This window comes from Temnothorax nylanderi, unplaced genomic scaffold, assembly GCF_030848795.1.
Source record: "Temnothorax nylanderi isolate EJ_2023f unplaced genomic scaffold, tnyl_v1.0 TNYL_tig0177_pilon, whole genome shotgun sequence".
NCBI lineage: Eukaryota > Metazoa > Arthropoda > Insecta > Hymenoptera > Formicidae > Temnothorax > Temnothorax nylanderi.
In genome coordinates this window covers 314,429-338,462 of record NW_027249239.1, presented here as the reverse complement: position 1 = coordinate 338,462, position 24,034 = coordinate 314,429, and the positions used below count along the sequence as shown (strand labels likewise).

General features: G+C 38.8%; 1 protein-coding gene across 3 annotated transcripts in view; it reads right to left on the bottom strand.

Annotated features, from left to right (window-relative positions):
* Positions 1 to 1,252: 1,252 nt before the first annotated feature.
* The window catches only part of Foxo (forkhead box, sub-group O), a 114,799-nt gene continuing 92,017 nt past the window's right edge, over positions 1,253 to 24,034 (bottom strand). Inside the window, exons 2-8 of one of the 3 annotated variants that reach the window (XR_011719529.1) lie at positions 6,422 to 6,546; positions 6,124 to 6,321; positions 5,583 to 5,701; positions 4,960 to 5,249; positions 3,152 to 3,475; positions 1,920 to 2,250; positions 1,253 to 1,837 (exon numbers count right to left, since the gene is read on the bottom strand). Coding sequence is in view for 2 of the 3 variants with exons in the window: in XM_071716137.1 (XP_071572238.1) it covers positions 2,026 to 2,250; positions 3,152 to 3,475; positions 4,960 to 5,249; positions 5,583 to 5,701; positions 6,124 to 6,321; positions 6,422 to 6,546 (1,281 nt within the window). In the remaining variant the exon portion in view is untranslated. Of the gene's footprint in view, positions 2,251 to 3,151; positions 3,476 to 4,959; positions 5,250 to 5,582; positions 5,702 to 6,123; positions 6,322 to 6,421; positions 6,547 to 24,034 lie in introns of all 3 variants that reach the window. The other 2 variants (XM_071716138.1, XM_071716137.1) reach the window with 2 other exon arrangements.

The window sequence follows — 24,034 nt, the reverse complement described above, 5'->3', positions numbered from 1 at the left end:
CTCGTCCTCCTCCTCCTCCTCCTCCTCCTGCTCTTCCTCCTCTTCCTCCGTTAACGAAAGAGAGAGCGAGGTGTAAAAAAAAAGGAATCGACGTAAAGAACGTGAAAACGTTTTAATTTTTATCGCCAGCTTCATGTATGCAGAATACTCCGTTGCAGAAAGAGACAGATCGCATTATCTGTGGGCGCGATTGCCAGTGTAATTTCGTGTAAATTGTCCAAGGTCGCTGCAAAGCGACGTGAATATTTGAGCACGCCGTAAACAAAATACTCTGGGAAATGATGTAGAAGGGATTATCGTCTCGTAAGCGCGTGAACAGTCGAGCCATTCGTGAATTGTTTCTTCAGCTTGACTTTTAAAACAATTTTATTTTCTTATGTGTGAGTTGTATTAAAAACACAGGTACACTTTTCATATTTTCCATCTGCTAATTTTATTTCCAGAAACCAATTTTCTGATTACACTTCTATACAGTTCTTTGTAACATATAACTTGTAACTTTCTTCTAAACACTAAGAATTAAGCTACTCTTCTCAAAAGTATTGTCTACTAACTATTATCAATACGCTGTTCGGGCCAGATCTACTGATCCATCAATTACATTTTTTTCTTATCTACTATGAAATTTACATTTGGACGCAAGTACGTCATGGAAATGGAGAACTCGCGTCTATCGCTAAACGTGACGACGTGTAAACGCGTGTTACTCGGTCCTCGCGAGAAAATCGAGGCCCCGCGCGAGTGTTTTTTCGCTGCTTCGCTTCGCTTCTTCGTCAAACAAAATGCGACTGTTTTCGTATGATCGCGATCATCAGCAATATTGTGTTAAGGCTTTCCATAAAATTCGCGGCCTGCGGCGATGTAATTGTTATCGCGTTCAAGTCAATAGCGATTTCGCACAAAACACCGTTGGAATATGGGTTGCAGCTATATGAATGTGTTGGCACGTACGAAATGGTGGAAGGCAGGGGTACGGGGGGCCGAGAGGATCGGGGGACGGAGGCACAAAACGTCGAAGCGATTTATTAAATACCATATGGCTGAGCACTGTTATGACACGAGTATGCAAATATTATTTTGCGTGCACGAGGGGGCAATCAATGACCCGCTCTCTCTGCCCTCCATTCCCTCTTGCATCCGCCGGATATCTTCCTCCCTTCATAGTTTCATGATCGAAAACGCGACGTGAAAGAAAGTTCGCGAAAGATCCCGAGTGAACTTCTGGATGATTAATCAGCCACGTGAGAATATATGTGCGTGCGTGTGTGTGTGTGTGTGTGTGTGTGTGTGTGTGTGTGTGTGTGTGTGTGTGTGTGTGTGTGTGTGTGTGTGTGTGTGTGTGTGTGTGTGTGTGTGTGTGTGTGTGTGTGTGTGTGTGATATCGATTCGCGGACTCTAACATCTAACAGATGGATGACATAGATTTACGTCTTTCCTTTATTTCACGATTACGTAATGCATTTAAGTGAAGCTATTACCTAGAAATTAGTCGGAGTTATTCTGTTTATGAAAGTCGACAAAGCAGAACGAATTATCGAGTTAATGGATCACTCATTTGGTCTTAATGTGAAATGATTACAATATGTCACGGTAGTGAATTCTTTTTCATCATTAGCTTCAGAAGTAAACTAGTGATAAATGTAAAAAATGAGTGAAATTTTTAGAAAATCTTACATGGATGATCTTATGTAGAGTCGCTATAAATTAAACTCTGCTTAAATCTATTATCACCGAATTATAGTTAAATTTATAATTCTTCTATAATTTTTCCCTAAGAAATAAGCACGAACCTTGCCCCGAATCGAAATCCGGGCGACCAACGACTGCACGGTTTAATCTATCGATGTTATGTCTCGATATATAATTGTGATTACAAGCGATAACTTGAAAATCAAGAAATTCAAACTCAAGGAACTCACCGATGAGCTGCCCTTCGGTCATCCCGCAGAAGTTATCCAGCGATCCGTCGGACAACAGCGGCATCGGCAAGGACGACGGGGGTGTTGAGGGCAGGGGGGTTAACTGCTAGTGAACCCACGAGGGGGTCGCGGCGGGGGCTGCCGCATTCGTGCTTACGTAGACACCCGGCGCGTTGCCGGTCGTCGTGCCGATGACGACGCCCGTGTTCTGAGAGACGACGCCACCATTCTGGCCAACGACATTGCCGTCGCTGACCTGCACGGTGCCCATCACTCCCTGCGTGAAGTTAAAGTCCAGCGTGCCACCCATCGACAGCTCATGCCTAATTACCTGCAATTTACGTATCGAATCGCGCGTTTATACGTACATGTTACAAAGCAACGTTCCCTCTTGTAACAATCCTTATCCGGTAACATGAATTTATTAAACTCTTTGCAGAATTTAAACTAGAATTATTTTTTTAACTATCTAATAATGTCCGCGAAATTTTCGTCTTACTAAAGTGTACGTATTTGTGCACACGGAAAAAAATGATATTGTATCAACAGCATCAGTGTAATCGAGATGAAATCTATTGATGCAACATCAATATTAATGAACAAAAAACAGATAGTTGTTTTAATAATTCAAATATTTGGCCCAATAATATCCAATTGAATTAACTATGGCTGCATTCCGATATTCACTGTCAGTACTGAAAATCTATATATTTTTCTATACTTTACGTCACGTATACTATAGATTTTCAGTACTGACAATTGCTGGCAGTAAATATCGGAATGCAGCCTATTTTATGTCTGTGGCAGCCCGTGACGTCGACGTTTAATTGAAGCAACTTCTTTTTTTTTTTAATTAAACAGCATTTTTTTTCCGTGCATATATAAGATCTTTCTTCTAAGATAATTTCATAAAAATTAATAATATTACTATAGATTTGGTAAATAAAATTCTTCAGCTAAGGATTAATAGTTTGTGTGACGATTGAGATAAATTTTGCGTAACAGTTAGGAATCTCAACTGAGAAACTCTTCGCATTTATATTTTATTTTTTACAACAAATTGTTGTAGATTTAATTTAGGAAACCTCAGAATGCTCGCGCAGACGAGAAATGATTTCCCTAATTTAAAAATTATGCAAGTTTCTTAAAAACTTATTCGTGACGGTATTAGTAGTAACAGACGTAGGCCATGGCAATATCAGTAGTAACAGACGGAGCATGATCAGACTTACTTCATCAACAGTGGAGTGGAAGCCGCCGTGCATCGCCTCGATGTTGATGTTAAGATCATCGAGGGCGGAATGATTGAGCGCACCCATCAGCTGACCCATCATAGTGCTGGCTGTGGCGGGGCAGGGTGTTGGCGTGTTGGGTGGGCTAGGACCGGCCGGTCCAGTTTGTGCCGGCTGATGCTGCGACTGCTGTTGTTGCTGCTGTTGACGCTGTGTCTGAATCATGTATTGCAGCGTTTGCTGTTGATTTCTGCTCAGTGTTGGACTGGGCTCGCTCTGCTGATACGACGGTGACATACCAGATGGTGACATGGGACTCAGGTTCTAATTTTTGAATTTGTAAAAAGAATGTGCGATGAAGACAAAAGCGTGATCGTAACAATTTGTATTTATATATGTTGCAGGCATAATATAAAATCAGGCACTTTACAATAAGCCGGCATAACGAGAGTTTTAGATAAGAAATAACAGTTTAGAAATGATTCTTGCATATAATATAATTAAAAAAATTGTAAGTATATGCGTGGGCTCCGCCCCTCCCCCGCATAGAAAAACTAATTTAACTCCAAGCCTATTCCTAAAAACTTGAAATTGAAATTTGGTTGAAATAGGCTTGGAGTTAGATTAGTTTTTTACATGTGTACTGTACACACATATCTATACATACATATCAGTTACTTCCCTTAGCACTGACACAAAGTGTTATATTTCTCAAATATCTAAGCGAAACCTATGCGTTGCATTATAAGTAAGTACACACACGGCGTTATGCCGGCTTATTGTAAAATGTCTATAGGCATTTTCTAAAATGCCTGATTTTGTATTATGCCTGCAACATATATAATTTCTTATAACATGTAATTTATGATATAAATATTCTTGATCAACAACGATTTACAAATAAAATATAAATATATTTCTATTCTATTTACGATGAAAAATATAGTATACCATTTATATTTTTCCTCGTACAAATATCACAGTTTTCTATATTTGCTTATTCTTTATATCTCTCTGTCGTAATTTGTAAGAAATATAACGAATCTCAGAAAATTGAAAATTTCACATATATGTGTTTTGATCTATTCTAGGACAAATACATGAATTTTGTTGAAAAAGATATGACGGATATATCACACAGCAATAAAATAATTAATTATAATTAACATAAATAAAAGTAAATAAATTTTAGCATAATTTAATCTTAGTAAATTCAATCTCGTGAAAATTGATCAATTAGACAGATTGTTCTGAGTTTGGCCCGAATGTGTTTGCATTTGTACCGATCGAAAATACGTTCCAATACAATTCCATAAGCGTATGATGCTTTTTTAAGCCAGTTTCAATAATAAAATGTAAATAAGCTTCCATCGCACGATCGCAAATCTTTTCGCACAAGACAACAAAAATATTGTTGTAAAAATATCGACGTCGTGGAAAATAACGAGCTCAATTTCCATGAAGAAAATATATTGTATCCTCCTTCGATAATAATTTTTCGATTAGGTCGTATTTATAATTAATCTCAATAAATAATTCATTTTGAAAAATGATATTTATTAATCATCTTGGCTATCATCGCGGTTAACGTTATATCCTTTCTCTCTAAGCCATATAGAAGCATAGATACTTCGTGTACATGTTTGCCTGTGTGTATGTGCGTGTTTGTGTAAAACATATATTGCGATCCTTATTGATTTTGCAACATTGCCAGGCCGAACATGCGCAACATAAAAACGCTGATGTCCTCCTTTGTGGAGAGTTGTGGTATTCTCGCGCGAAAAATCCGCCAAAAATTTCGGACTCACCATATGACAGGCGCACGACTGCAGACCGTGAATCGGACATCTTTGCTGATTGACCGACTGCGGAGTAGGTGGCAGGCCATAGGACGCGGACGACGAAGTGCATAGGCCGTTGTTCCTCTGGTACTGCGTATCGTAATAAGGCGGCGGCGGGACCGTTTGCTGCTGGTGACTAGCCGGCGATGATGTCGGGTACATTTGGTAGGGTTCCAGTTTCATCGTCTTGGCTAGGTTGCCTGCTAGCATCGTATCTGCTAGGTTGCCTGCTAGCATCGTATCTGCTAGGTTGCCTGCTAGGATCGAACATGATGCACGACGTATTAATCGTGTTATCGGACACGTGGATAAATGAACAGCAAAAAGTTCATTTTATCTCTAATTTCAATTAGGATTGATACAGTTATTAACCATATTTATATAATTAGTATAATATAAATAAATTATACTAATTATATAAAGTATAATTTAAATAAATTATTCAGTAATATAATATGCAACTTATATGCATGTAACGCTGTTTAATATGGCTAGAAGGTACAACTTTCGAAGACAAATTCTAGAAATATCAAGATATACAAGAAAAGAGAGGGAAAAAGGGATAAGAGAAAGCGAAATTAGATATGTACCTAGCTGTTGTTGTTGCTGTTGCTGTTCCGGGCTGACAGCGTAGGTCCAATCTGGTTCCCCGAGAACCGCTCGAATAGGACTCAGTTGGCCACAGGAAGAAGCACTTGAAGCGCGAGGACTTGAATAATAAAAATAATTAATTTCGCCTTAAGCTTCTTCTTGAGATTTATAACTAATATCTTTCTAATTTTACACATGTATAATAAAGATTTCTTTATGATATAAATGTATGTACGCGCGCACGCGCGTATACTGTATATAATATAATCTAACTCTATACTCTACATTTGATCGTATATTGCCAAACTATTAAAACCACTATTCTATTCCCGTAACTAATACTTGCAAGTATATCAAATTCCCTCGAAATTAAAAAAAGATTGATTTGGTCAGTTTTGATATTTACTCGATTCATATATCAACTGACATGACAGTCCATTAAAAAGAGATATGTAGTTCAAAATATCTTATCGACTATAAATCTTCGTATTTTGCAAATTTCATATTTTACTTTTAAACGAAAATATTAAAGCTTTGTACCGGAAGTCAGAGGAGAGCTGGAATCCGCTGGCGGGCGGCAAGGGACTGTCCGGGAATAGGTCTAGACCCTCTCCGACGCTGCTGCTGGGACTGGACGTGGGCTCGGCTAACAGTCCGCCGTTCCTCAGGGCTTCAGCTATCTTCTTCGAACGGCCGCGTCGTTTCTCTAAACTTCCGGTGCTCTCCATAGTGGTAGCTCTGCGCAACAAATATGATACACACAGCGCTCTCGACAGTTCGCGGTCAAAAGAGACGGAAAAACAGAAAGAGAGGCAAATTGTCGGCAATCTGGACTTACCTACGACGGGCGGATTTTCCCGGCTTGGCGTCGCGATTGATCATCCACCAAGAACTCTTACCAGTTCCCTCGTTCTGCACTCGCATGAACCTGCTGTGCAGCGACAAGTTGTGGCGTATAGAATTCTGTGAACAGAAAGAATGATTTATATAATAAAATAGCAACACATGAAAGAGAGAGAAAGAGAGAAAGTCGCGCATTATAGAATCAAATAAGAATCTTGTATTATTAAATAATTGATTTTGTTACGTCGTTTTACAAATAAAAATTTAAAAAATAATATAATTATCAAACAGTGTTGTAAATAGAAGAGAAATTTTGATGCTAGGAGACTTTGTATTCAACAATATTAGAGTAATAGTAATACATCTGTAAATCAATTAGGATTGTTCGAATTTTTCCCGCGGACTTAAGTGCTCTTCCGCATAAATTATATAGGGAGACTGTCTTGTTCGATATATAGCAGTCTCTGCCTTTTGCACAACGAGATAGCATCTATACTACCTTACTATCCGTATGTATGTAAGAGAATAAGAGAATACTATACACGAAAAAATCAATTCGTGAAGAGTGAATCATAGAAGCCGCGCTTTATAGTTCCTCGTCGTCCCTCCTGCCTTCTTCATTAGGCAAATTGAATCGGCTACGGGTATAGTAGCCGAATCTTCCGAAAAATTTCGAAAAGCTTCTACCCTAATACGAGAGTACCCGTGTCGCGAAGCGATAACAATTTCCTTTCGTCTTCGTCTCCTGATGCGCGAGTCGGCGAGACGAGCGCGCGCCGAAGGATGCTTTCAGTCGAAATACATACACGGAAGACGGCGTGATAAATAAAAATGGCTTCTTTAAAACGGCCGTTATATCGCGAACGAGACAGGCGGAAGTTGACGCGAAGTACTTCGAAGAACTTTCTCAAACTCGTGCCACGGCATTTTATCGTTTCGTTAAGTCGCCCTTCTAAAACAGAGTCGCAGATTGTTAACCTTTAACTAGACAGAGAAATAATCATAAAAATCCATTTTTTTTCTAATGATATTATTATAGGACCATCGAGCACAAAGATCTTTAACCACATGGTGAATATATCTAGAAATTCGTTTATTAAAAAAATGGACGTTTTGTACCTGTCTATACATATACATATATCTAAATCGAGTTATGAATAGTTTATTTTGATAACGCTTTATGACATTTTGGCAAGTCATAAAATTGCAAGACATTTATCATCCAGCTGCTACGTTCAATTTACTTGGACATCTGACATGTGCACCGGACGCTTTAACATCCAAAAATTTATAACGTGGAAATGTAAGCGATGTATTCTTTACTGCCAGAAAGAAATAGCTCGCCTTCATGACGCATATCGCGTTCGTTGCTTCCACCCACAACATGTCCCTTTCAATATGAATCCGCGAAAAAAGAGACCCGCATCCATCGGATAGTAGGTATATACTATAGCGTATAAGTTTCGCTTGTGTTGTCGATGCGACGTAATACCGCAGTCCGAATGACCGTATAACAGACGGAATAAAGCTTAATAGACCGGCACGAATCTTTCCCTTTGTTTCACCGTGGCTGGCTTCCGGTTTTGATAAGCTCGTCGAATTAGCTGGTCGCACAAATGAATTCCGCGATATAAATCTGAGCTCCTCGTTATTTTTATCGCGGCTTAGTGCTTTCCCGCCTTTACTGCCCGACACTCTTTTCAAACTTGACCGATCGTCTCGCCGGACTTCTGAATATCCGGAAAGACGAAAGTATTTATCGACAAGTTGGAGAAGCTGTGTGTGTCGGGGGGTATCGCGCCGACGGGATGCTTTTACGATCACCAGCGCCAGACTCCTTTCGCCTTTAACCCCCGCGTGAGAGACTCGCGCTTGAGGGACTACCCCTCCGATGGGGCGATCAGCCATTTCCAGTCGTGCAGTCGCGGACTATACGGCGGGAGTTTATAACCCCATCATCTACCCGCCTTTATCGGTGCTGTGCTTCGAAGATGAAGACATTTTCGGCGCCACCGTTCTGATTTTTCCATCCATCCCAAGCTTTTGCGAGAGATTACGTAAATTTGTAAAATTATAATGTCTTAAGAAGCAGTTGAAACTCGTACGATAGAAGCAATTATTTAAATCCAAATATCTTTCTAAAAAAACAATATTGGCTACTTGCGAAATAATTTTGCTATATAATTTGTGATTATCCTATTTAAGCGCAAGTCTTTAATAGAAATATTTACGACGATAGTGTTTAGAAAATTCCCTTGTATTGAATAAAATTAAAAACCGGTAATTCTAATTCATTAAAGCCCAGAAAATTTCAAGACTCTGATAAAAACTAAAAAGAGCTGAGAATCAGATAAGATGCTGTACTCATTGAGAAACATCATCGCCATCCTCTCCCTCTCTCTCTCTCTCTCTCTCTCCTGGTATTAATTAGAATTATGTAAAGTACAACTAAAGCTTTTCAATGTCGATTAGCGTTTAATTAAATTTACCATCTGTATTCATAACTAGATGCCCTCTTTAGAGAAGGAGATGTTCTATCGAGATTGCTTGACTGAGTTATCAAGATAGCGATCACTTTGTCGATCTTGCGCGAGGCAAGAGAGCGCGGAACGAACTCCGTGTTCTCTCTCTCTCTCTCTCTCTCTCTCTCTCTCTCTCTCTCTCTCTCTCTCTCTCTCTCTCTCTCTCTCTCTTCGGGTTCCGACTGCGATTCTCGGCCGCCGATAAAGCCAGGCACTTTCGTCCAAAATCTCTATAAACTGCGTGGAAATAGCCTTCGTCTAAGAGCGAAAAGAACGCGACGGAGATGACCGCGCGCCGTCGTCTAGATGAGGGCAAGAGAAGAGCGGTTATCTCGCGTCCGAATGGACTGTATAACGCGCAATATATGGAGCGTATATACTTGTCCTTCTTGTGCTTATACGATATTCGCTAGCGCATCGTGGACCAGAATACGTACGCATGATAAGGAACGCCGAATTCAGCGGAAAGACGAGATGTCGCGAGCGCGATTACTCGTAAGTTTTCGATTCAAGGTCGCTAGGGCACAGAGCATCTGGGCAAACAACGGCAGCAATCAAGAACCAACATTAAACGCGAATTTTATGTGTCTTTGAAGTTTGTCATTAAAGTAGCTTATCTTCTGGAACAGGATTATTAATTGCGATTTAATAAATGACAAATCGCAAAAATTTTGTTAACATTTAAGTCCATGCAGAAGTATAATTAGTAAACAAACGATACAGAAGGATATGAATCTTTTTATCTACTATTGCGAAAACTAATAATCTTGACAAAAAACATGGCTAAAATATGTACCAATAATTTATGATCGCACTTACTTATATTTCACTAATGCTTTATTTTATTAACACTACTAAGCCTCGCATAATTTATTATGCTGAAGAGCTCTAAACTTGCCACTGATAAAAGGAACTCTTATCGCATTTTTGGTTTGTGTGCATAATATCGCAACGCGTACAATGCGCTCGTGGAACGAGGCATTCTTGCCGGCGATCAATTACATCTCGGTTTCGACAGATTGCAAATGGCCTTTCCGATACGGGGAACGCGGAAACGAGCGGGCGATCGCTCGTCACAGGGAATTTGCGATGATGATTGGCGGCCAAGGAAAGGGACAGTTTGAATAATAAATCACGATCGTTAGGTAACTACAAGCACGGAAGCTTTAATTCTTAATGCGCGCGTGGAAAGAAAGGAACCAGGTCCGGCCTGAACGAACAATTTGTCTCGATCGCCGGGCTTCGAGTATGCGCTCGCTCAATGATTCGACATGCACTCGCATTTCGCGATCTGCATGCGTCATTTCGTATACCATCGAGCGCACGGAGAGAAATAGGAAATCTGCGAAATTACACAGAAGTCGTGAAATAGAGAGCTATAAAAATAGATTTCTTCCTAACATATTTCTATTACACAATTTTGCTTTTAAAAATAGAAGAGCGCAAGTTAGAAAATAAAAATTTATATAACATAATAAGAAAAAAGTATTGTATATTCATTTATTAGATAATAATATAAAATATATCAACACGCATGATACTAATACATACGTAATACCTTTTTATGTTTTATATGCACAACAGAAAAAATTTTCGAATAATGTGACGAATAAATCCAAATTAAAATCCAAATACTAATAATATAGCACAATTAACTTTTACTAGAAAAATGATAAATATCTGCAATGATTCCATAAACATATTTATCTCTAACTGCTTACATCTTTGTCTGTTTAACAACGTATTATGCGAATTATCTCATATAGCAACGTAATGGAGTTTTTAATCCGTGCATGACGGGAAATGATTACAGATAGCGAACGTTTGTAAATAACCGTACAATCGCGGAAGGAAACAAAGTCCTACATCAATTTTTACGGACGTGGTTTTTATCTTGTCATGATGTATTTTACGCTTCTGTAAGTCTTTCTTATCAGAAGGACGTGGGACCAAAGTTGCGGTTTGCGAGCAGGCCAAGAGACCGCGCGTGTATCTTATACAATAATTTTCATCGCGCAATAAAGGAACCTCGTAATCAGACTCAGAGATAACAATAATACATTCTAACTTCACCGGAGAATAAACATGAAGCAGAAATTGTCGTTCGATATCTCTGGCTTTAAATGATATTAATCTTAAAAACAAGAATAAAATTATTAGCAGGATTCTGTCAATCAATTGGATGTGAGAGAATAATTTAACAAGATATTTAAGATTTAGGTATTTAACAGTTTAACTTTTCTCTTGCAAATAGACATAATAAATTTTATTGAATAGAGGTACTTTTCCTAAAATTAAACAAAACCATTTCTTTAGCAAAGCAATAGAGATTTCTCTTTTATCTCCGTCCTTAGTACGGTGAACTCGAGTTCTGAACTTGCCTCAACATAATTTAATAAACGAATTGCAATGGAAATTTGAAATCTGTCGCTTCTTTATTAAGATAATCATAATATGGTGTTTAATTTGAATTAAATAATTAATTAATTTAAATTCAATCTTGAAAATTAATAATACCATCAATTTATATGCTTCGATAAAATAAATTTTGCAAAGATTAGATCCAGCTTTAGTATTTGGTCAACTAAAAGCGACTTAAATCCCTTTTTTCAAGATAATATTAATTTTAAAATTAACAAAAAACTAAATTTCAGACAAATTTTGTGTTAAAAGATCGATTTAAATTACTATTTTTTAGAATTTTGCAATTTTATTTGAAATATGGGGGTCCAACTTACTTCGACTTGACGTGACAAATTTTTTAATAGAATAATCATATTCATGTTAACGGATAAAAGCTATCAATGCCAAACGAAAGTTTGGCAGCAATAGTAAAGCATAAAATAGATACGCGGCTCGCAAAAGAAGCGGTATCGTTTTACATCGATGACGACGTTTGTGCTCTCAGGTGATTAGATGGTGACCGAGAGCCGATCACATCCTAGAAGACTGCCAACAAGACCATCCCACCAATCCGCGCGTGTAACTCTCTCTCTCTCTCTCTTTTTCTCTCTCGGTATACATTAATTCAATTCCATTGACGAGTCCAATTTCGTAAAAAGCATTTGCCGAACGATCGAAGAAGGATCGAGTGTGCACTTGCTTATAGCCACACATATGTATACACATATACACCCACGCACCGCCTACCTGTATGCACTTTAACCAGGACACTCGTTTCGTGCTGACGTAAAGGTGATCCGTTACAAGCAAGACTTCGCTTTTACCTCAAAAGGATCTTTCATTTTTTTGTTACTTTGTAATTATTCTTGAATCTCAAATGATGTCAAATGATGTCTTTCTCTCTACGTGTGTATTTATAAAATCTCATACATTAATTAAGCGGAAGAAAATGTAATTTGTCTTCTGTATTTCCTTTGATCATGGTCCCTTTTCATTTTAATTACATATTTCCAAAATAATATATTTGCACACGTTATCAAAAGCGTAATAATGGTTACTGTGATTACTACATATGCAAATGTTGATAATCATTTTCGATTACATCGAAAATTTGTATTCATGCCCTCAAATAATTTCTCTTTGCTATGGAGAACGATAGCGTTAATGTGGTATAATATCTTCTCGTCGGTGGTGAAGAAGCAGGGGCGAATTGCGAATGCGCGAATTACCGCGACAACGAGGAGAGGGTCCGATTAATTCGCACAGAGACCGCGACAGAGTCTCGTACGTGCGAACGGCGTAAAGCGGATTCTACCGTCCGAAAATTGCGAGCACTCAAATCAGAAATCCAGACTGCCGGCCAAATGCAAGATCGAACGGGCGTACGAGCACTCAATTTGGTCGGTGGTGAGCCGGAAGAGAGCCTGGAGAGGGAGAAAACGAAGAAGATATCGAGATAGAGCGGCGAAGATCGGGAAGGCGAAACGATGGTTTCTGGAGTAAGGACGATGAGAAAGAGGATGAGAGGGAGGGAGGAGGCGCGCGCGCGCGCGCGCGCGGAGAGCACTATCTCCCATTGGGAGATATAAGGGAGAAACAGTGAGCCAATTCACTAATCCCGATTTCCGATCGCGTACATCCATTCGCGTATTTACGTTAACAGCTCCAATCAGTTTCCTCTCCATTTCCTTGCTGCGAGATAGAAAAGGGGAAGGCCGTCTCGCCTTGCCGACTCGCAGACTCGCAGCGAATGATTCGGGGAACCCTCGAGGTCTTCTTTCGGGGAAACTCATATTCGCAGGAGTTGTACGGCCGCGATCGCACGAATCGCAAAGTATATCGCTTTCACCAAGTGCGTTTTCTTTTAAGCCAAATGTTAACACGGGTATTCCTCCGGGAATCGGTAAAGAGATTGGGACACTTTCGTAAATAGACTAAAATCAAAGAACTAACTTTTCTTAAGTGAAACGAGTGATATCTTGTCTCGATCGTCACTTTCAAACAAGACTTCAAAATTTGATAAGAATTCGAGTCGCAAAGTCACAGCTATAGGAACCATCTATAAAATGATGGAAATTTTTATTAATAAAGTCTTCTAGTTTTGATAGCCATTTATAAATAAAAACTTTTACCAAATAAAGATTCTTAAATAAGCTAGTTTATATTTTTAGCCGCTCTTCTTCTTTTGCAACGTAAAATAAATTCTTGCAATAATATGAAATAGCTTCTTCGAGTAAAATATCAAGAATAAAATTGCAATATTTAGAAATTCTGTTGAAGCGTGCAATTTCTACTCTCCACTTCTCTTCTCGCTGCGATATCGACTTTCTCGGAACGAGGAAGACAGTCGTCTCGGGACGAGCTCTCGCAGGATTTAATCCGAAATACTCGCGGCCGTTCGTCTCTTCCGTCACTGTATATCATAAATTCAATTTCGTGATTTCGCGATGGGCACTATCGAAAAAAGGCGGTCAATATTAACGTTCGCTGTGTTCCGGCGATGCGCTACCAATAAAGCCCGAGAAAAACTACCAATCTCCAGCGGAAACGAACGGCGGAGGGGTCCAACCCCTCTTCTGATATTCGCGGCATCTCCGTATAGATAAAGAAACGTTATATTGTAATAGCCGGGAGAGCTGAAAATTCTGAGAGATTCCACCGAGTCAGTGGCACATCTCCGGATTCTCTTTTCCTCCCTTCTCTTCTTCTTCTTCTTTCGGCAGTAATAGATTCCTTTATCGACTCGGCCAGTCTAGACCATGCTCCGATCTCTTTATCGCGGCTGAAATATCGGCAAATAGAAAAACCGCGGTAGATATCCCGATCCGGAAAGTTCGAAAGTTCTCTGCGACATAGGTGCAGATAATTGATCGCTGCTTATTCTCCGAAGTTTCCCTTTTAGGCCGACAATTCCCGAGAAACTGAATTCACTGAGATTTTATCCACAGAATTTTACCATAAAAAAGTCGTTGGTTTTAACTAAATAATTTGTAATTGCCTCAATATTCTTACTTACGATATATAAATCGATGTCTCGATGTGTAAGTGAAAGTAAAAATTATAACACTTTTTAAATTTACATTAACATCCATGAAAGTATAAAAAGAACAAATATAAAATAGATTAAAATAAATACCTAGATTAAAATTACTTCGTTAAGATTAAGATAGAGCGGAAAGATACGCTCCGGAGTAATTTCGTAATTTTCCCTGGCAGTAATAGAAGGGTTAAAAATGTACCTAGAGACTCGTCCGTTGGATACGTATACGATATAAGGAAAGGGACGACGCGGTCACAGAGGAACGGGAAAGGCTTTCGCTCAAATTAGATCCGGGAGATTCCCGGACTTGTCGGCGCGCGCGCCGATTTCGCCGCAATTTATACGTGGCAGTATTTTTGCGCAATTTGTGCCGGTTATGAGGACGTGGAAGCACGAGATGGTTCCACCGTGAAAAATATAGCGCGAATTTATCGCGGCAGACCTCCGTCTCCCACCGCTCTATATCCCTCTTTCTCTCTTCTTTCTCTCGTCGACAGAATATCCATTATTCGTCACTGTCGGCGTGACTGACCCGGGCTAAAGTTACGAGTCATTCCTTTAGAAATTATTCTTAGCTTATAAGCAGAAAGAGAGAGAGAGAGAGAGAGAGGGGGAGATAGATAAAAAAGAAAAGAAAGAGAGAAAAGTGTCACAAATTTCTTTCAATCAGTTTCATGTTAAATTATTCTTAAATTAGTACAACTTTTATGCAGTTGATTTTAAATACGAGCTATGCCACGATATAATACGATCGAGCGATTAATCTAGTCGTTATACAACTTTCATACAACTGCAAGAGACGTGGAATTTATTCATTCGGCGACTCGCAGTGATTCGCTCCTCAATTATTCGGATGATTCGACTAAGCTTTACTCTGCCGAGGTCAGAAATCATCGGGTTTTCTGTTTAATCCGACATACACATACACACATACGACGAACAAGGAGCAGAAAAGCGGAAGTGGGATAAAAGAGAGCTTGTAAAGAAGAGGAAAAGGAACGAGGAGAGGAGAAACTCCTCGTCGTCGTTTGCAAGACAACTACTCGCGGGGTCGAGTTTGGACAGCCTCTTTCCTCCTTCGACTTCTCCGTTAGTCTCTCGTCCCGCTTTCCATCCAACCGCCACCTCCTTCTTCGGAAATCTCTTAGGTTGGGTTGGGAGCAGCGGTGGTAATTCACGCGCTGGGCATGATGGATGCCCCCGACGCCCACGCGGCGTCGCGACGCCCGGCTCGTCGACGTCGAATCCTCCTAACTGTTACGAACGAGTACCCGCTTGGGCAAGCCGATTTCGAGAGTGCCTCCCGCTCGCTAGGACGATTATTGCTTTTTTTTGGAAAGGGAGGCAGAATAAAGGCAGGATAATAGAGACATGGAAAAATCGGCTGACAGAACGATTGACGAATTTCATATCTGCAAAAGCTAGTACCATACAGCTTTTCGCACTAAGAGAGAAGGTCAATAAGAAGATAATTAGATATATATTTGAAGGATTTTTAATGCACGTAATAAAAAGAAGGATGAATTTAATTCTTAAATGTAGAAAGCTGTAGATGTAACTTGGCGTAACAAAGAATTCTGTGTATTTAACTCACTATCGATCATTTTTTCTAAAATTTGAATATTGATATCTCTCAGACAGAATTATATATTATATTATTCTATTTTATACATAATTAGTGTACATGCGATCTGGTTTAATATTTTATTAAGAAAGTATTAATTAATGCTCCGCTTAATTTATAAGTTTCATAAAGATATAAATGTCTGGAATTCCATTGTGAACTTTTAAAGAATTTAACGTTTTATTAAAAGTAATATATAATATAATTGATTAATCTCATTCTATTTCCAATCGATGGAATTCATTTTCTAGTGTAAGCCAGACGTATTCAGTAAGCAGTTACGTAACAAAAACGCGTACCTTAGTCTCGCATTTTCATTAGATAAACGTATTATCGGTCGAGATAATCCATCAAAGCGAGCAGGTGCGCTTATACGTGTCGCGTTACATGCTAGGAAACATTGTAAAAATATGTTTCAGCCGAAAGTGCCGCAAGTGTGTATCAAGAAATAACGGTTTGCAAAATATATTTTTAGATAGCTAGAAATGGAAGCAACGCGCGTATAAATTATCTATACACAGTAAAAAATTTTGTGTCAATGGAAGTCCACTCTCAATTTTGTGTTAAAATAACACGATGAATGAGTTATTTTAACACAAAATTGAGAGTGGACTTCCATTGACACAAAATTTTTTACTGTGTACGCTTGCAGCAGTATAAATTATTTATATGCTCGTAATATAAATTCATTAATCCCTTATAAGTTCGTACAGCAACAATTCCCGATCTCTGTCTCGATTCTATTCTATTTTTTAATACTATAGAAAACACAATGATATTCTTTACAAAACGATATGTTTTATTTATTTAAAAGTTCTTGGATTATGTCCAATTCTAAAATCTGTTGAAAAATTTTAAGAATTTTGTCAAACAAATCACAAATAGATGAAAATTTAAAAAGTTCTTTAAATTTCCCTTATTCATTCTTGAAGTATAACGTTAATGATGAACATAAAACGAGTGTTAATAGCGAACATGAAAAAATAAGAATAATATTAAGATTCAAATGAAAATACGTATGTAAAATATATTTTGCATTTGATTCTTGCCACCAAAAATACAGCATGTTCTCATTTCTTGTTATGTTTCGTTCTATCTTACTAACAATGAAACTCACTCAGCGAGAATCCAAGGATTGTGTGTACGTTTCTATGTGCAATCATATCGACGATGCGCCTCCTTATCGATGCCGATGTAATCGACTGCAGTGGCAACGAGGGGGCTTATCAACCTCGTTCTTTGATCGGATGCGATTTTTACCGTGTCACATAACAGCGATAACAATTAACGGCCACTGAAACAATGGATTATGGGGGGGCGGGGACCGACCAAACCACCATCACCACAATCACGTGGCCGACTTTAAGCCCGGGTAAGCACAATCGAATGGCTCTCTCTCTCTCTCTCTCTCTCTCTTTCTCGATCGGATAGCTGTGCGATAAAACGAACCAACGGGACCCTGACACCATTGATAACGATTCCACTGCTCGTCTTAATCTTTTTCCCCCGACGTTGTCGTCATCGTCGTCGTCGTCGTCGTCGTCGTCGTCGTCGTCGTCGTCGTCGTCGTTGACGACGTCTCGAGTTCTTACTTTATTTCTCTCTTTTCTTCTCCTTTGCCGCCAGCCGTCAAAGGAAACTTCGTACCACGACGCACACAAGTAAAAAGCATAAATGTTCACAAAGCACAACTGAATGAGAATCAAAAATTTTGTAATTCTTATGTATTTTCCTAAACCACGTGTGTGCCCGTTATCGGTTGCGAATGCAATTTCATTATTACATATGGACTTGCAAAATATAACTGCAATCTCCACGTTGTATCGTGATAATTATTACAAACTGGTGCGTAGTTGCTCGTCGAACAATTGCATTTTTTCCTTTTTGCGTAGTATAGGCGAATATATCCCCATCTGTATACTAATTGCGATTAATGGAAATACCTTAAAAAATTGACCAATTTGTGCGTTATTTCGTTTGTCTATCTTCATGTTTTTACAAAGAATCAATAACAACGGCCAGTAACGAGCAATAAACGAATATTATAATTCAAAATTAATACATTACAATGTTGGTACGTTTCTGCACACTGTGCTTTCTTCAGCCAATTAATCAACCATCCTACCGCCAATCAATAATGATCAATAAACATAAAATTCTACAACCAATAAATACGGTAACATTGTTGAATAAACGCTGTTCTATGTATAATTGTACAATGAGTAGACGCGGAACGAAAATTGTCGAACAAAGTCTTCATGTTTTCATTGGAATTTATAAATTTCTTGTTTTATACAGTTACGGCCCGTTGTAAAGATTTCAAAAAAACTAATGCGATTTAGTTCAGGTTGGGTTAAAATGTAGGACGACATTGTCAAACTAACTCTGAGAAATGTCATACGATCGCAATTCCTCGCGAGAGATTCGATGCCATTGAATTCGTATCAAATAGCGCGTTCCATGCTTATCAGGGTGTTTGATGACTTCCTGATTGCGTTGCAGTTTCGTCGCCTAACGACAAAGTGACTATTAATATCACTCGAAAAATCGTTTCCGTTATATCAACTGCATTTTATCTTTTTACAATCAAAATGTGCATGAGAATATTCTTAAACAATTTTTGAATATTTTACTCAAAGAGCTTGACATAAAAGACTTTTTACTTAAAAACAACTTAACAAATTGCACGGTTATCATGGGTTAAATTAACGCAATAATTGGTTATGTTATTATCTCTACATTTAATAGAGCTTTAGCGTTGATAGATTTGTCGAAAATCAATTATCATTAATTTTATCTGATCAAAGCATAAGTTAAACGTCGAGAAAATAATGTTATCGTAAAATCATCATGTTATTACCAGCTTCTATATATTGATAATCATAAAGTTTTCCACAATCTCGCGAAAAATATATCGCTAATTGTATGTGTTGTATATGTTGCTGGCGTCATGGAATTTACGTTGGCATTTGAAATATATCCACACTCCCAAGATTCTTTATTCTCGAGTGTAAGTACGTCTCGCGTGCAATACGTAATTAGGACGTGACATTCTTCACTCATGGAGTTCCCAGTTACGTTATACGATTAATTCTCTTAAACAGTAATATTCCACTAATCCGAGATAATAAACGCAGTACGGTTATCTCCGAGCCTGATAGGTTATCATCAGTCGGCGCCTGATGCGATTTGATTGCAGGAAAAACTGCTTTTCTTCATCAACGCCTGAGATCGTTTCGAGAAAATAAGGCTACCAGCACAATTAGTATTTGAGAAGCTACAAGTCCATGTTTAATCAGGCTTCTCGAATATCGATTTAGCATGTATGATCAAATCTCTCAAAATACCGCTGAAAACTATGTATCTATTTGCACAGTCAAAGAATTAAGTTTTATTTGTAATTATTTTTTATAATCAAGTCAAAAGCTAAGATTTTCAAACTTGTACACAAGTTTTCTATTTATCTTGATACATCTTTTTCGTTGTATATGAGTGTGTGACATCATTTCCTTGCCGTAAAGTTCATTTTACTTGAATTCTTTTTCTCTTTCGATTCGTATATTGATTCGTGTCGATACGAATGATTATTTTTGTACTTGAATACATTCATCCATTTTGTTAACATTAATTTCGTTCTCTCTCCGTGCAAATTCTCTCCGGCTACGGTCCCGTCGTGAGTCTGCAGGACGACTGCAATGTCGGTTGCATTGCATCTCCGGTTTGGGAGCCGGCAAGTGGGTTAGCTGGCGAATTCCGTGTCGTAACCTTCTTTTCCGCCCGGTAGCCCAAAAACAGCCGAAAAACCGCGGACGTATCCGTTTTCGAGACGCGATGATCGGCTACTCGTGAAACCGGAGCTTTCCTCGTATATGTGCGACGTGCGCAGGCTTGAATCAGCTTGAATCTGCTTGAATCAGCTTAAATCAGACAGAAAGCAGTCTCGCAATTATTATGCTAATACGCGGGAATAAAGATCCGAGGTATCGTCCTTTCCAGCGGACTTCCTACTTTCTCATTCATTATTCCTCGTTTTGCGAAATAGAATGCATTATCGCAAAATAAGACCAAACAGACAGATCATTTCTATTGTATAATCGACGTTTCATTTCCATGTGCTTTATTGATTATTAAAATAATTTTTAACATTTTTGAAGATTCTCTGAATTTTAAATTTTTAGAAGTACTTTAGGTGTAAATTTCCAAAATTACTTTGCACCTCTTTTATTTATTTTTCAAAAATATCTTGTATAATAAATGCCGTTTTGAGTATAGTAATAGATAATAAATAATTCAAAAAAATGTTATAATTCTGATGTATGACAGTAAAAAGAGATTGTTCTCTAAAGATTTATCTAATAATACGTAGATATTTAAACATTTTCTGGGTATATTTTCAAGCTTCTAAAAATGTTTTATATTCAGCTGAAATAATGAACTTTTTGACATAAGTTTCACATTTCCAGACTGCTGTGCGTCGCCAAGTCTCGTTCGTATGGTCACTCGTTATTGAATGGAATCTCAAGGCTGGCAGCGCGCGCGCGCTCGATATTTATGTGATTGAATTGTGGGTGGTAGCGGTGTGCGGTGGTGTGGTGTGGTGACCTATCGGGAAACCGAGCGATGCGAATCTGTGATTTGCGACCGCGGAGCTCCGGAGCCTTCGTTCGCCCTAACTCGAGTTAGGGTTGCCGGATCCTTAATCGTTCCGCAATATCGGCGTGACTGCCGGCGACGCTTTGGCGTTTCTTGCACCGATAAAGGCGGTCGCAATTGCGTAATGTAACCGCATGTGCAATGTAATGCGTAAATTACGTTTATCGTAGTAACTTCTCAATTCGAAAAAAAGCACGATAAGCTTTTTTTCCTTTCACAGACTTTTTCCAAATCATTTTCTGAATCCATGTAATATTCATTAACCGCGCGTGTCTGTATAGTAAAATTCGCCACGTGTACGACCTTCTATGTCGAATTATTCTCAAGGTAAAAATTACCATACAGCTAAACGTAAATGTTGAAGTTAACTGAAATTTTATTCTTTGCTTTGCAAGAATGTTAAAATTTTAACTAACTATGGCAACTCATAGATTCTCATAATACATGTTATAACATCGTGACAATATATCTTCCGTATGTAATCTTTTTAATTACACGATGTCTATAATGTAAAATTTTTCAAACCAATTCGAAATAAGCATCGAGTATTAGGCGTTATCCAATCTCAATCGCTTAGCCCTTAACATTTCGCAAACGAAGCTTTTTTCGGGATTAAAAGGAGAAAGCGGATCGTCACGCGGGAGAGGAGGTCGTACGTCCTTGCCACCCGGGCTCCTCCGATGCCTTCAGGAAGCAGGACCTCGTGTCGATCTCTAGTCTTTCTCGGACAACTTTGTTTGATTGATTGCAGCGTCCCTCTCACCTCGCTCTCTCATCGTCTTTCGATTCGAGAGGTTCTTTTCTTTTTTTTTATTAGCAATCCTTATCCCCACCTTGTCACTCTGCTTTTTTACTCCCTTTCGTAAACTAGGCACCACTTACATCGAACTTTTTGCAGTGAAGAAACGTATCATGCCTCCCGTGACGTCTCCAGATGCGATACGTCAGAGATTGCGCTGATCGATTCCGCAGATTCCCCCATCGAGTACGATTAGCAGTAATCCAAACGAGTAACCATTATATCGAGATATAAATCGTTCGTTTTTTTAAGTAATATACTGCTTTTTTACAATCGTGTTTAAAAACCCGATCAGAAATACGTTAACATTAACAATCACACATTTATAAAATCATAAATAAAGTATATTGAAAATTATAGAATACACGGGCGATTCGCATCGGGCGATAAACTTCTCGTTTAAAGTTGAACTTAATATATTACATTATTATATACATATATGATTACAGATATATATAATATAGTTTATATTATAAATGTTCTAGGATACACATGTGTCTCTTTAGAGCTTCGAGCAACAATGTAACACTTTGATAACCCATTTGTAAGAACAAAATTAAATGAACGACTATCGATTCCAGAAGATGGCACGCAAAATAGCATGCCGTAGGCCTCTTTTACATCCCGTCCGCATTTCCGGCTCCTCGTCCGGATCAGTAAGCAGGAACGCTCGTTCGCGCTCCTCGTCCTCTCATTGCACCCTTTATGCGCCGTGTTCAAATCCCAGCTGGAGCTTTTTCATCGTTTTTCGCGACGCGCGCGCTCGCGCACCTCCTCCTCCTCCTCCTCCTCCTCCTCCTCTTCGTCACGCGAAACCCTATTCCCTTTATTGCACACAACTAGTCCGTAAACTCGTCCCTATCGCCAGGCCACGGATAAAGGTCTCCCCTTTGTCGACGACGATCTATTTTTACCGGCCGTCCGATCTTAGCTCGTCGCGAAAAAGCGCTAAATCGCCTCGCTCTCCCTTCGTTCGAGCGATCAATTAGCGTTCTCCATCCTGGTCAGTCATTTCACCCTTCGCCAATTAACGACTTGGAACTTGTCAAGTCGGGGATCAAGCAGTGTGGCATCGAGAACGAGATTTTCTCCTTGTTTCGCCAGCGACATCCAGATAAACACTCTTTCAAAAGGTATTACCTCCGATTGGGATATCGGACAATAAAGATAGTACGAGTCTTCTTATTGCTCATTTGTACTCCCTATCTTTCTCACTTTTCTTTTATCTCGTGGAATCATTATCTCTCTTACTATTTTCTTTTCGTTTTACGTTCGCCAGTAGAGCTTATATCTTATAGGTGCCGTTTTGCTGTAAAAAGTTACACGCGTTTCAGTTTTAAAATGAATAAGTTTGTAAAATATTTTTGTCACTTGCCTTGCTTAACTACGTCGTCGTTTTTTCTTTAGAAATATGCTCTTATCTTTTTTCCAGAAAATTTATAACTTTCTTAAAAGATGTCAGTGACGAACCTCTGATGATATCGAACAAAGATTTAATTCCAAGGCAAAAGACGCAGAATCACAAATGTCACGGATCCTTAGAATTGCCACTCATAGTTCTCCTCTGCATTTTCCTCGCCGCGCGCTTGTTTGATGGCTCCAGTTTCGCCCATAGTTCTTCTGCCGGCTGCAGTTCTTTTTGCGTTTCTTCGCGACGGCCGTTTCGCTCGCTTGCTCGCGGCTGGGAATACTCGGCATTGTTATATATAATGCTGTATATGCGCCCCGTATTCGCGTTCGTCCGTTAGGAATATCTCCGCATTAAAAGCGCCGACGACGGTCGACGGGCGCGGTAGAAGATTAATTCTATCAATGTGCACGATTTTTCAGACCGCGTCGCGGTGTCCTCCATCGCGACGGCTGTTATATCCGCGCGGAAAAATAGCGCGACTTCTTTATGCTCCTCGAAACTGTATGAAAAAGCGGCGAATTTTTGTTAAATTGGACGGCTTGCATCAACAAATCTGAACTTGTCCATTGTGAGTGATTGCTAGAATTAATTTGGCACTTACTATTTAATTCCATTGATGATGTAGAATTGTAGATATTTAAAAACTTACTTAAATTGAACATTAGGTCAAATGAATTTTAAATGTAGAATGTCGTAACTTCGAGATTCTGATGGTTTTGCGACAGTATTGAAAGTTTGAAATCCAATTCAATTGATAGTTGAAGGCAGAATGTTGTTTATCCATCGTAATTATTTTCGTTTTCTTCTACATTTTTTAGACGATAAAGTCGATATATCGTATAAAATTTATAATCACTTTAAACATCAAACTACATATTTAAACCAGACTTTACAAATTATACATTTGATCTATTAACATTCTCTTCACTTCTCATTCTGAAACATTTCATTAATTAGTCTACATTATATGCGCTTGCTTGAAACACCGAGCGTAAACTTAAAGTTTATTCAAATACTTATGAAGCTTAGTCTCGATAATCCTTTAATTAACCGTTTCTCGCAACTCGACGGTTATTGATACGTTGTCGGTCGAATTTTTTCGAATCTCCATTGCGCAAGTTGTTCTCTCTCTACCATCCTCTCGCGGTCTCCCTTG